This window comes from Oncorhynchus nerka, linkage group LG5 (assembly GCF_034236695.1).
Source record: "Oncorhynchus nerka isolate Pitt River linkage group LG5, Oner_Uvic_2.0, whole genome shotgun sequence".
NCBI classification, from domain to species: domain Eukaryota; kingdom Metazoa; phylum Chordata; class Actinopteri; order Salmoniformes; family Salmonidae; genus Oncorhynchus; species Oncorhynchus nerka.
This window is the reverse complement of record NC_088400.1, coordinates 54,533,704-54,546,767: the sequence shown is the minus strand read 5'-3', so window position 1 is coordinate 54,546,767 and position 13,064 is coordinate 54,533,704. Positions and strand designations below refer to the sequence as shown.

The 13,064-nt window shown below is 44.4% G+C and overlaps 1 protein-coding gene across 5 annotated transcripts in view; it reads right to left on the bottom strand.

The window, feature by feature from the left end:
* Window positions 1-13,064, bottom strand: part of LOC115129648 (zinc finger E-box-binding homeobox 2-like) — an 80,239-nt gene that overhangs the window by 18,175 nt on the left and 49,000 nt on the right. For all 5 annotated transcript variants that reach the window (XM_065018749.1, XM_065018747.1, XM_065018750.1 and 2 more), the window contains one exon: window positions 3,064-3,315. In XM_065018749.1, the coding sequence (XP_064874821.1) occupies window positions 3,064-3,315 (252 nt within the window). The remainder of the gene's footprint in view (window positions 1-3,063; window positions 3,316-13,064) is intronic.

The window sequence follows — 13,064 nt, the reverse complement described above, 5'->3', positions numbered from 1 at the left end:
GGACAGGGTACTAAAGCTGACGTAGACAAGGCAGGGGAGAAAAGCACAGCTAATCTCAGGGGAAAGCAACAGTATGTGCTGAGGTATCATTGTAGACAGTAAGGCACTCGTGAAAGAGGGGGGGGGGAAGGCAGACAAACATTCTGCCCACAAGCTTGGGAAAGAGAGGACTCCCATCATCTACACTAATTAACTACACTAGGTCTCAGAAATATGGCCGACTACGTTTCATCACTTGATAAGCAGATTATCTGGGAATTGCAACATATTTGAATTACAGACATTAAGGCACCACAGACTTTTATCAAATAAACAATTACTGTACGCTTTGACTACTTGTTTATTTAATTTTTTATCTTGATTGATTTGAACATTTCTATTTTTAAAGAATCCAACCCCATATGGACTGTTACGAGTGGGGACAGAAATATAAACATCTGTAAAACGTAGCAAAATAACGCAGTGACTGTCTACGACAACTATGTTTTACAGTTTCTATGTCGATAATCAGTAACCACAAAGTGAACTTCCTCCTTTTCAATAGATTTTTTTGTTTTAAATTGAGCGTAATAACATTTTAGATGGTGAAATATTTCCCCCTTTTCGGCACTCTACAGAACCCAGTTCATTAGGAGAAATGAATAGCTAACACCGGCTCATTTAAACGGGATGTCTTACATGAGTTCTCGCTACACTCTGTTTCTGTCACACCGCTGCAAGAATCATTGACTCTTATTATACATGTAAATGGCTATCATAAAAATAAAAATTTCATTTAAGATTGTTAATGACTTTTGCAGCAGTCTGGCTTCCTTTAATGATGATCCCCTAGCCCTAATTAAAAGTATTTATCTTTCAAGCATCCATGACTAGGCTCTCTGCTATCAGTGATGCTCCAAAGAAACTAAGGAGTAAGGCGCCTCCAAAGTTGTATGTATCACCTGCCCGAAATGATCTAAACTAGATTATTAGCAAATTGATCTACAGTGGGGCAAAAAAGTATTTAGTCAGCTACCAATTGTGCAAGTTCTCCCACTTAAAAAGATGAGAGAGGCCTGTAATTTTCATCATAGGTACACTTCAACTATAACATACAAAATGAGAAAAAAAATCCAGAAAATCACATTGTAGGATTTTTAATGAATTTATTTGCAAATTATGGTGGAAAATAAGTATTTGGTCAATAACAAAAGTTTATCTCAATACTTTGTTATATACCCTTTGTTGGCAATGACAAAGGTCAAACGTTTTCTGTAAGTCTTCACAAGGTTTTCACACACTGTTGCTGGTATTTTGGCCCATTCCTCCATGCAGATCTCCTCTAGAGCAGTGATGTTTTGGGGCTGTTGCTGGGCAACACGACTTTCAACTCCCTCCAAAGATTTTCTATGGGGTTGAGATCTGGAGACTGGCTAGGCCACTCCAGGACCTTGAAATCCTTCGTTGCCCGGGCGGTGTGTTTGGGATCATTGTCATACTGAAAGATCCAGCCACGTTTCATCTTCAATGCCCTTGCTGATGGAAGGAGGTTTTCACTCAAAATCTCACGATACATGGCCCCATTCATTCTTTCCTTTACACGGATCAGTCGTTCTGGTCCCTTTGCAGAAAAACAGCCCCAAAGCATGATGTTTCCACCCCCATGCTTCACAGTAGGTATGATGTTCTTTGGATGCAACTCAGCATTCTTTGTCCTCCAAACACGACACGTTGAGTTTTTACCAAAAAGTTATATTTTGGTTTCATCTGACCATATGACATTCTCCCAATCTTCTTCTGGATCATCCAAATGCTCTCTAGTAAACTTCAGACGGGCCTGGACATGTACTGGCTTAAGCAGGGGGACACGTCTGGCACTGCAGGATTTGAGTCCCTCGCGGCGTAGTGTGTTACTGATGGTAGGCTTTGTTACTTTGGTCCCAGCTCTCTGCAGGTCCCCCCGTGTGGTTCTGGGATTTTTGCTCATCGTTCTTGTGATCATTTTGACCCCACGGGGTGAGATCTTGCGTGGAGCCCCAGATCGAGGGAGATTATCAGTGGTCTTGTATGTCTTCCATTTCCTAATAATTGCTCCCACAGTTGATTTCTTCAAATAAAGCTGCTTACCTATTGCAGATTCAGTCTTCCCAGCCTGGTACAGGTCTACAATTTTGTTTCTGGTGTCCTTTGGGAGCTCTTTGGTCTTGGCCATAGTGGAATTTGGAGTGTGACTGTTTGAGGTTGTGGACAGGTGTCTTTTATACTGATAACAAGTTTAAACAGGTGCCATTAATACAGGTAACGAGTGGAGGACAGAGGAGCCTCTTAAAGAAGAAGTTACAGGTCTGTGAGAGCCAGAAATATTGCTTGTTTGTAGGTGACCAAATACTTATTTTCCACCATAATTTGCAAATAAATTCATTAAAAATCCTACAATTCCTACTATTTTCTGGATTTTTTCTTCTCATTTTGTCTGTCATAGTTGAAGTGTACCTATGATGAAAATTACAGGCCTCTCTCATCTTTTTAAGTGGGAGAACTGGCACAATTGGTGGCTGACTAAATACTTTTTTGCCCACTGCATATCAATCATATACTGAAGCGCTGATCATATTGCGATTATAGAGACAATCAAAAGAGGTCATTCTGAGAAAATGTCCAAATGTACTCTCTTAGTTTCATGATTGAAACTATCTGTCAATATTATCTGATGTCATTCTGGTTGACTTTAGCGAGGGTAAAAATATGTGTTGTGATTTAGCGCCGAGTGAGTTTCAGTCACGTGGGGGTGTAGGAATCTTCACCGTACCTCTGCCATCTTCAGTGGCACCATCATACGTTTCCTACTTATCGTCAAGTTACAGTAACGTCTCCTGACTCTCTGCTTGCCCCCTGTCAACTCCCTGCATGTCAAAACGGGGTTTGATCTCCTCCACTTCCTTATGACTGCCGTGCACGGTCAACCTCTGCCCCTGTTACTGTGGAGGTGGGGGTGGTGGAGGGGGGGGGGGGAGTTGGCTAGCCTATCATCTCATGGAAACCCAAATAAATCCGGAAAAGATTTCGGCCGTGTGTGACGCTCACCAGTGCCGTCGACTGAGGCGTGCAGCATGTCGTTGTCGTGCCAGACATGGTCTACTCCGCTGTCCCTCATGTCATCGTCCTCATCCTCCTTCGTCGTCAGGGCCTGGCCCACCCTCGGGGATCCAGCGTCGTGGTTATTCAGGCTGGCAGGGCTGCACACCCCGTTGAGTAGGCCGTCCTCCTCTGATACCAGCAGCTTGTCCTCATCCTCTGTCTCGGAACCAGTGTCCATCACATTCTCGTAATTCAACGCTGCAATGGGGGAGAACACAAAACAAAAGGAGACGGGTCACTAGAGGAAGTCCTGATTTGGTGCTCAGTGTACTGAAATTGAAATGGAAAAAAAGGTCATTGAGGATTATGTCCTTAGATGAAGTCATGGTTGCACTGCACTGTTAGGAGCTAGTAACACAATCATTTCGCTGCACCTGTTATAACATCTGCTAAACTGCTTGAGTGACCAATAAACTTTGATTTTATTTGATTACAGGTTAAACCCATTCCTGTTTGGGACATGGGCCCTTTCTTGTGGGGGTACATCCCAATTACAACAACACCCACAGCGACAGACTGGAATCTGTAACTTTACCCATCATGGTGTGTGGAGTCAGTCAGCTGCTACGTAGACACGCCAAAATAGCCACAAAGGTGACTGCCTGAGATGCCAACCTAGCTACACCTTTCAGTTGGGCTGACAGATCGAAAGCATACACGACGTGGCTGAGATACTCCGCACTTCTGATATTTACAAATGTCAAATAGCCATACCCCCTTGGATTGAAATTTCTTAACCCCTAGTCATTTCATCACATTCACCACTCCTAAATAAGTGTTACGCACCGACTGTACTGCATTTTTCCCCAGAACTTGACAGATATCAACCCGTCAAGTCAAATCCTTACAATGATAAATGAAGTAATACATACAAGTGTAAAAAAAAAAAATAAGAACTTAATCAAAACAGGACCTGCACCCCACTCCTTTCCCTCCGTTCCCTCTCCTCTTGTCTTTTTCAGGGAGTGTTTTCAATGAGTCATGGTTGCGGAGTGAAATACTGCGCAGTCGAGCCCCACATTAAAATAACTCACACAAGTAGCGGCCCGCTTGATTCCACAACACTTGGTCCCAGACACATGGCAGCTTCTCTTAAAATAGGCAGCCTGTAAATAAGGGCTGTGAACTCAATTGAAGGTGGCTGTTTGTGAATTAGTCTGCCCTCACAAGGCTGGTTCTCTAGCCTCTCCAGTCTACACACAAGGCCCATAAATTGTCTGTCCTACAAAAGGAAGCCTTAACGTATTAGAGGAATGAACACAGGACATTAGCTCAGCGAGAGAAACAGGGCCGGCACATCACCGCATCACACCCAGACACAGCTCACTGCTAGTTCCTAAAACACTACTCTAGAGAAACAGACTCAAAACAACCACAGAGGGGGGAAATCAGAGTATGACATCATGGGAACCGATTTCAAATGTGGCTAGGGGAAGGCGAGGAAAAAGAGTGCAAACATTTTTCAGGTCCGTTTTAATTGCTGTACTGTAGCTATATATGACTACTTAAATAAAACCTTTAAACCTTTAAAATTACAAAACTGAGAAGGGAAAAAAAATCTGATATTTTCTTTGATATACTATGGAGAGTAATAAGATTACGTTGAGCATATACAGTATGTCCATGCATGATCTTTGTATAATCCGCGGGTCTGCACTTGCCTTCCGAACAACAGGTGCAAATTAAAATGAAAACGGCTACGTAGACAGGGCCAGCAGAATCAGCTGACCTGGTTAGAATACCAATTGATGGGGGAAACAAAACCTTTTCAAGAGGTGTGACCACAAGGGTTTAGGCAAGTTCAGACTGGGTAATGCTCTCAGACATGAAAAAAGAGAAAGCCAAAGAAAAGCCAAAAAGAAAGTGAGACATTCAAACTCCTGCTGTGTGGTCCCCGATATACCTTGGCACTGCACTTGATAACATGTTATTATTATTATTATTATTATTATTATATTTCCCCTTTGGTCCCTTCCCAACTTACCGCGACACCCCCTAACCCCCTCATCCCAGAGGTTCAACCATTTCCTAGCAACACAACGTGCTGTGGACTCCCTACTCCCCTTTCTCCCAGGCATGTTTCTAAGGGTGGCCTAGCAGGCGGGCGGCAGGGGTTAACAAAGAAGCAGGAGGCCTGGGAAGCTATTACCCCTCCCCCTGCAGACCTGATCTCTGGACACAGCCTGAATACCGACGAATACCCAGGAGGAGTGAATGACATTATCTAAGGATGGACAGGTTTTAAAAGGCCTTTCTTTACACGCCAAACCTCTCAGAGAGCATTTTTCAGTGTGCTATAGGTCCATGTGTAGCGTATAGGTTAACGCATGAAGAGAGGCGCTACAATGTGACGTCTTCAATATTGAGCAACGGACCTGGAAACAATGGGCCTTGGACATAGAGGAGAGGTGAAGATCATCCCACTCCCTGCAAACCTCTAGACATCTACAATTGTCCAAAACGAACCGTGAAAGCTACTAAACGCCCGGTTGGGGTTCTGTGCTTCCATACAGGTCCACGTGTTTTAGGGGAGAGGTGGGGAGTGCGAGAGGGGTGCTCAGTGGATGTGATCTCCAAGCTAGAACATTGGCTATCAGACACAGCGTTACATACCAAAGAGCTTGGAGAAGACAGAAATGACAATGTGTGACTTGTCAATCAAAGAAGCAAGTAGCATTGCCTTCGGAGAGCCTGCTTTGTTTAGGTGACATCTCTGACAGATGCCTCAGTATACTATAAGCACCAGCCTGACGTTGGGCATTGTACTCTGAAACAAAGTCATTCCGAACCTACTAATGTTAGCCTACACTCTGCCATTATTTTGTTCAATACCTCGCCGCTAATCAATCTTTTGTGTTTCTAGACGAGATAGACAAAGAAATCATCATGTTTACTTTTTAGGGCTACGTTTTCTTTCAGATGACACTTTCCATTTTTCTCCTCCTTTAGTTTAAGTGCCACCCTCAACAAAGGCAATTACAGCTGGCATTTTGACTGATGCCACCTGTTACCAGCTGATTTCACCAGCTCTCTTCTGATTGGATGTAAATAAAGGGAACGACTTTTACAGATAATTAAAATGACACTTGTAATTGCTCGCTTGAGTCTTGCTTAATATCAGGCGTATTCGTGGCTGACATAACCCTTTCAGAGCCCTGGTATTAGGCTGTCAGGCATACCAGTGCAGAGGGCAGTTTCAAAAGTGCATTGATTATGACGTCTATAACCTTCCAAAATGACCTGTTTTTTCCCCCCATCGAGGGATGAGAGCGCGAGTTATCCTTTCAACGTCTGTGACAAAAAGGAGTCTGATTTGAAATCTCAACATCTTTCTTTTAAAACAAATAAAGACATTTGACAATCAGTGTTTCGACGGTGGCAGTTTCTCTGTACCCTTCCAATAAAAAAAGGCCATATAAAGTCATTTAAACCCAGAAAGTGTTCTTCCAAAGAGAAAAGACAGCACGTTTAAGAACAAAAAAATATGTAACTGTGTTTTACTGTTGAGCTGTTAAACAAACCATAACTCTCACACTATGAAATGTGCGTGTCATACACTCAGACATCAACCATACAACCCTTGAGTCACACACGGACCCTCTGAACATACCCAAAACACACACTCAAATAAACATACCTTGGGTGAATGTGCTGCAAACGTGCACCTACTCTTCCCCTTTCCCTAACACTCTTCCACAAAGCCCTCTCAACAGGCTCCCGAGCTGGGAGGTGCTGGATCTGCACTCGATCCATAACGAACAGCCCAGAAAAATATCCAAATAATCACTTCTGTCTGATGGAACAGGTGAGACAGAAGGCGCCAGAAGATCTATTCCACCCAGTGGGTCTCTATGTCCATCACAGTACCCTCTATTTGGAGGCGGAGACTTGCCAGTTCCCAGCCAGCTTCCCGTTAGATTGTGATGGGGAAAGGTGGTAGGTGACTCACACTGAGAGCCTGGCTAACTGAGACCGCTGAGGCTTAGCTCCAGGTAATGTTGTGTTTCCTGTGGCTATCAGTGTTGGTAATGAGCAAGGACATTTACCCTATTGGAGGAAAACTGCCCTGTCTCATGAATGAGAAACATGCAGATCACCTGAAGGGCTAGGAGGGCAGAGAGGGATGGGGGGGGGGTAGAGGTGGAGAACGGGGGAATAGGAGAGGTAGAGAGGCATTAAGGTAGAAATTAGGTCATAGCCTTGTGGCTACCCCACTGGAAGGCGTTTTAACAATGACCTTTTAACTTTCACAGTAGGCCGTTTAGGGTAGGAAGCGTTTGGGGATTGTAGGTGGGAGGAACGGCGGGAAGGTTTAAATATATTTTTCTCTCTTCGGAATTTGAAATATGTTTAACTTTGTCCTTTTAACTCATTAGGAAAACTTGCTGTTTTACATTCATTACATACCGAAAATGCCTGTGACTGTCTGTATTCCAGTGAGATACACAAGAATGCTTGTGACTGTCTGTATTCCAGTGAGAGACAACAGAACGATTGAGATCTTGTGCACGTCTACTAGCCTGGTGTTTCACAGGGGCCAGAACAAGCAAGCCGTAAGCTGTAAAAGGACAGTGGCAGAGGGCAAACAAAGAGCTGAAAGGAGAGGGGCAGCTTTGTAGAGGCGATGAATGGTGAAAATTCAGCGATGTGTAAACCAACCTGGGAGTGGGGAGTGTGTGTGTGTGTGTAGGGTTGTGTGTGTGTGTGTGTGTGTGTGTGTGTGTGTGTGTGTGTGTGTGTGTGTGTGTGTGTGTCTCTCTCTCTCGCTCTGTGTCTGTGTGCATGGGAGTGAGTAGTGAGTGATTCTGAGTGTGTCAGGAAGGGGTTGGTTATGTTCAATAATGTCTGCCATGAGGCACCCACAGTAGCCTGATTCTAATTGAATTAAACTCCCATTTATTTGCAGAGGCCTGAGCAACAGGCTGGAAAAAGAAAGCTTCAAGGTTTGCTCAACTGCTCAGAGGGCCCACCTTTACTCGCCCTGTACAGATCCACCATCTGTACAACCCTGCACATGTTCCTCCTCCTCGACAAATGTTCTGGGCCCCCGCCTCCCCAACGCAGGAGCCAAAAAAAAGGGTGGGGGTGGGGGGAAGAGGCAAGGCACACAAAAGCTCCCTAGGCTGCCCTCAGGACTCGAGGCAGAAAGCTGGGGAGGAATTAAAAAATCATATTTACAAATAAAAATAACAATCTCCTAAGATCACCGGCTCAGGTGAGATCGATTTCCAGCGGAAGGTTCCTCTGGCTGCTGAGATACATCAAGCAAAGGAAAAGGTTAAAATTAGAAAATTTAATTTATTTGATAATTTCCCAGAATAATTAGTGTTAATATGGGTTAATTAATATGCAAATCTCTCAGCAGATGTTCTGCAGCGGGTCCTTGCTATGAGAGAGTGTGTGTGTGTGTGTGTGTGTGTGTGTGTGTGTGTGTGTTTGTGTGTGTGTGTGTGTGCCTCTGCAGCCTCTACTTTCTCCTGTCTGATTTTGGCTGTCACTTATTGGCTATAATTACTGTAACTAACCAAATACACACAAAACCTTTCGGAGGAGGAAGGATGAAACACTTTCCAGTTTGAGTCGTTCATCGTGGGCAAACTGGTACTTTGCTCACACAATTTCACATTTTCTTTGACTATCGTATAAAAGCCCCTTTTAGGCTTCTTACCAATTTACCCAATGAATGCAGCAAGCGGGTACTTAAAACTCTTCGAAATGTGTGTGTGCTTTTGTACGTAAATGTGTACAAATGTAAATTGTATAGTAATCACTACTGGGAATACCAAGGGAGCACCACCTGCACATCAATGTCGATGTTGGACTGTTGACAAATCACCTATGCCTGCTCAATTTATGCAGATATTTATAAGCAGATAAATAATGGAATGTCCTGGAATAGGAATAGGGGATCAAAGAAGTAAATGACGGGTGCTTTATCCAGAAGAATCAGGTTTCCTATCAAATATTCATGTTACCCCCAAAAAGCGCTCATCTGGAAGTCTCCCCACAAACCCTTGTTTTAGTTTTATTCACAATCAAAATATGACATATAAATCCAATGTATAAGGCACAGGGAGAACTCATCTTGCAGTGCGTATAAATGTAACACACTTCTTTTGGAATCTTAGTATTTCTGGTTATATTTCAGCTTCCTAGATGTTCTCAGCCTGCTAGCTGGGTACAGTGCTCTGCTCTGGAGGCCTGCTCACTCATGAAGAGAGTATCCATGTTCTTGATAGTGGAGTAGTGTGTTGCTATAAGCTGAGAATCTTATCTGGACCTGTCCTCTCTCTCGCTCTCTCTCTGTCTCTCTCTCTCTGTGGCCCTGTCTCTGTCGGGCCTCCCGTCTCTCCCTCTCCCTCCCTCCCTCCCTCCCTCTATCTCCAGCCCTCCTTACCAGTTGCAAAGGGACACCATGGCTCGCTGCCACAGGTTCACACCCCCCACCTCCACCTCCCCGCCCCAGGGTGCCCTCCCCTCCGAATGCTTTTCTATAAACACACATACACTGGCATTGAGAAATACACACACACACACACACACACACACACACACACACACACACACACAGAGGGAGAGAGAGATACACACACACACAGTTCCAGTTCCGCTCCAGGTAAAGGAATCTGCTGACGGGGCCAGAGCAGGGCCAGGGCCTGTTGTTGGCTTGATGTGGGGAATGGGGGCGGGGGGGTAGGCAGGCAACAATTTGATAGTCACAGCACTGTGTTATCAGCTAGCTGTTTAATATGACCTAACTCTGTTGCTCTGTCTGTTGTTGCTGTGAGTGAGCTCAGGCCCCCAGAGCGCCAGTGGGGCCTTGCCCCTTGTATACAGCCACCAGCATGATACCACTAGTTCTCCCTTTATGCATGCACACATCACTGTCATCAATTACAGTCTACTGTACTACAAGTGAGTGCTGCAGTCTGAGCTCCCGTGCGTGTGCGTGCGTGGAGGGGGTAAAGAGTGTGTGCGTGCCTGTGTGTCAGATAGAGGGGGGGGGGGGGTGCTTCGGAAAATGTCTTCTGTCCCATTTCTATTTATCAGGGACAAAGAAAGGGAAGGTGCATCACGAGGAGTATCATCTACTCTTACCAAGGCCACAGAGCATGACAGAGTGGCTGCAGTAGATGTCAGAGGCATGCCTCTTCACAATGGAAAGTCTCAACTCTATCAAATTTACAAAATAGAGCCTTTTGTTGTTGGATACTGGTCATATTGACAGGTCCTAACCTCGTCATATAAGGCAGACCTAACAGGAAGCAGTTTTAGCTTGAGATGTTGCTTGCATAAAAATGTACATGCTATTTAATGCAACTAAAGTGAGGATGTTCTGTGGAAAAAGCAGCAATGTTTTTTTTAGCTCAAGGGCCATGTGCCCCATTTTAATAAAAAGGAATCCATGGAAATAAATGACTTGCACTAAGTATATGCAAATTCAAATGTAAGCAATCAGTGCAAAATTAATTTAGCCAGAACTGATTAAAAGATTTAATAAATCTATATACAGTATTGCTTCAATCTGATATTGTAAATGTATTACACTTCCTGTAAGATTAATTAGTATGCTACAATAACATATTGCACTGCCAGAATGGATTACTGTAGGTTTTTGTTAATAACAGCTCTGCAGAACCTGAGTTGTAATTATGCACTCTTACAAAGTCATTTGATGGTGATTTCCTTTACAAGGAGAATAAAATAAGAACAAAAAAAGTAATGAAATGTATAGGCCTGAGGTTATTTTTTCATTTATTTTTGCTGGCCTGTGAGAAGCTAAAACAGCTCAAATCCTTTCACAAGTCTGACAAGTTGAGTTGTTTTGTGTTCCCACAAATACTTTTCACCTTTCCTAACTCGCCATAACTATTGTACAGACCCTGAGATAAGTAAATGGGTAAAAACAACAGTTTGATCTGGTCAAGGTCGTGATGCATTCCTGACCAGGCGGCTGTAGCCTACAGCTACATTTATCTCAGGAACACTGAGTTTGCACCTGAAGCCTAACACAATCTGTCAGTTACTCTATTCATTCTCTTCTCTCTCTCTCTCTCTCTCTCTCTCTCTCTCTCTCTCTCTCTCTCTCTCTTTCTCAATTCAATGGGGCATTATTGGCATGGGAAACATATGTTTACATTACCAAAGCTAGTGAAATCAACAATAAACAAAAGTGACAAGAAAACTCTCTCTCTACTAGATTCCATCTCTCCCCCTCTCTTCTCTCACTCTCTCCCCCTCTCTTCTCTCACTCTCTCCCCCTCTCTTCTCTCACTCTCTCCCCCTCTCTTCTCTCGCTCTCTCATTATTTTCCCCTCCTATCTCTCTAATAGATTATAATGGACAAAAACAAGAGAAACATTTGTGTTCACACAGTTTTAAACATTGCAGGGGACAGCTTGTCAATCTGACTAAGCCCACAAGAAAAACACTGAGCAAAGCCATTGCCATACAGCAAAGTTGATTTATTACCATTTCTTTCCAAATTCTTAACTAAAATAATTTACCGGCAGCCAAAACGATGACCACGTTTAATTTATGACCTTTTACCACATAAAATATTAGAGCTCTTTGTCGCCTATGAATGAAACGTATCCAATGTATGAAATAGAGGCTCACTGTCACAAGATAGCATCTTGGAAGACTTCCAAGCAAACCAGCATTGTTTGGGATTCATTGTTAGTGGCCGGGTTAGTAGAATTTTCCTGATGTGAATTAAACACAATGAACGAGGTAAAAAAAAACTAAATTGGTGTGAAGGCACATTTTCTGAATCGCATCTGTGCTCTGAGCTGGAGAAAGACAGAGAGACAGAGAGACAGAGAGAGAGTATAGAGAGGATAATGAGAGAGAGAGAGAGAGAGAGAGAGAGATGGGGAGAGAGAGAGAGAGAGAGAGAGAGAGAGAGAGAGAGAGAGAGGAGAGAGGGAGAGAGAGAGAGGAGAGAGGAGAATGAGAGATAGAAGAGAAAGAGGTGAGAGAGGCGAGAAGTGAGAGAGGAGAACGAGAGAGAGGAAAGACTGCTCACTGTCATAAAACTCTGCAGGTCTGCCAGTATGTCACCAGCTGGGGGCCAGGGGGAAGGGAGAGGGAAGGTAGGGGGGTTTAGAAGGGTGAGGGATCAGGCCCCTCAGATGTGATAAAGATCAGAGGGGGAGAAGGGGAACCCATCCACCCATCCAGGTGAGGACCAAGCCAGGCGGTGGGAGTAGGCACGGTCCCCCCATCCCCGGTCTATTCTGCTGTGGCCCCCAATCTGATCTGATCCAGCCTGGGTCTCAGGCATTTCATTCAGATGCTAATGAGTGTGTAAATCACATCTGGTCCCCCCTCTGTGCCTGAATCTTTGTCACCTGAATAGCATCCCCACCAGGTATCAAACGAGCTGCAGGAAATGGGCCTCTTTTCATCCCCTCATCCTCTCTTCCCCGCCAACCTCTCTCCACCTCTCTCCAATCAGCAAATGAGCGGCGGGCGAACCCCCTTGACAACAGGCCCCACAGCAAGGCTCCGCGTCCTACAGGGAGGGAAACCTCCTCGGGAGACTCAGAGGAACACAGACACAGAACCTGATACTGTTACCACTTCTCAATTACTCAGAGCAGCCAGGAGGAGAGGCCTCATCACCTGACACAGATGTCAACGAGGGTACCAGGAAATACATTGGCTGCAAAAACTACGATGCTCTTATTTTAACAGAGACATTGTATGCAGAGTCATACAGATTTCAGAACCATGTGTACTTGTATGAGAGACGAGTTGCATTCGTCGATAGGTGTTCTTTAAGGAGGCAGGCGAGAGGTGTAAGTCGCCTCTCTCTCTCTCTCTCTCTGTCAAACGAAATGAACAACATCATCACACATCCCAGCCCATAAGTTATGGATGATGTGCGTGTGTGTGTGTGTGTGTGTGTGTGTGTGTGTGTGTGTGTGTGTGTGTGTGTGTGT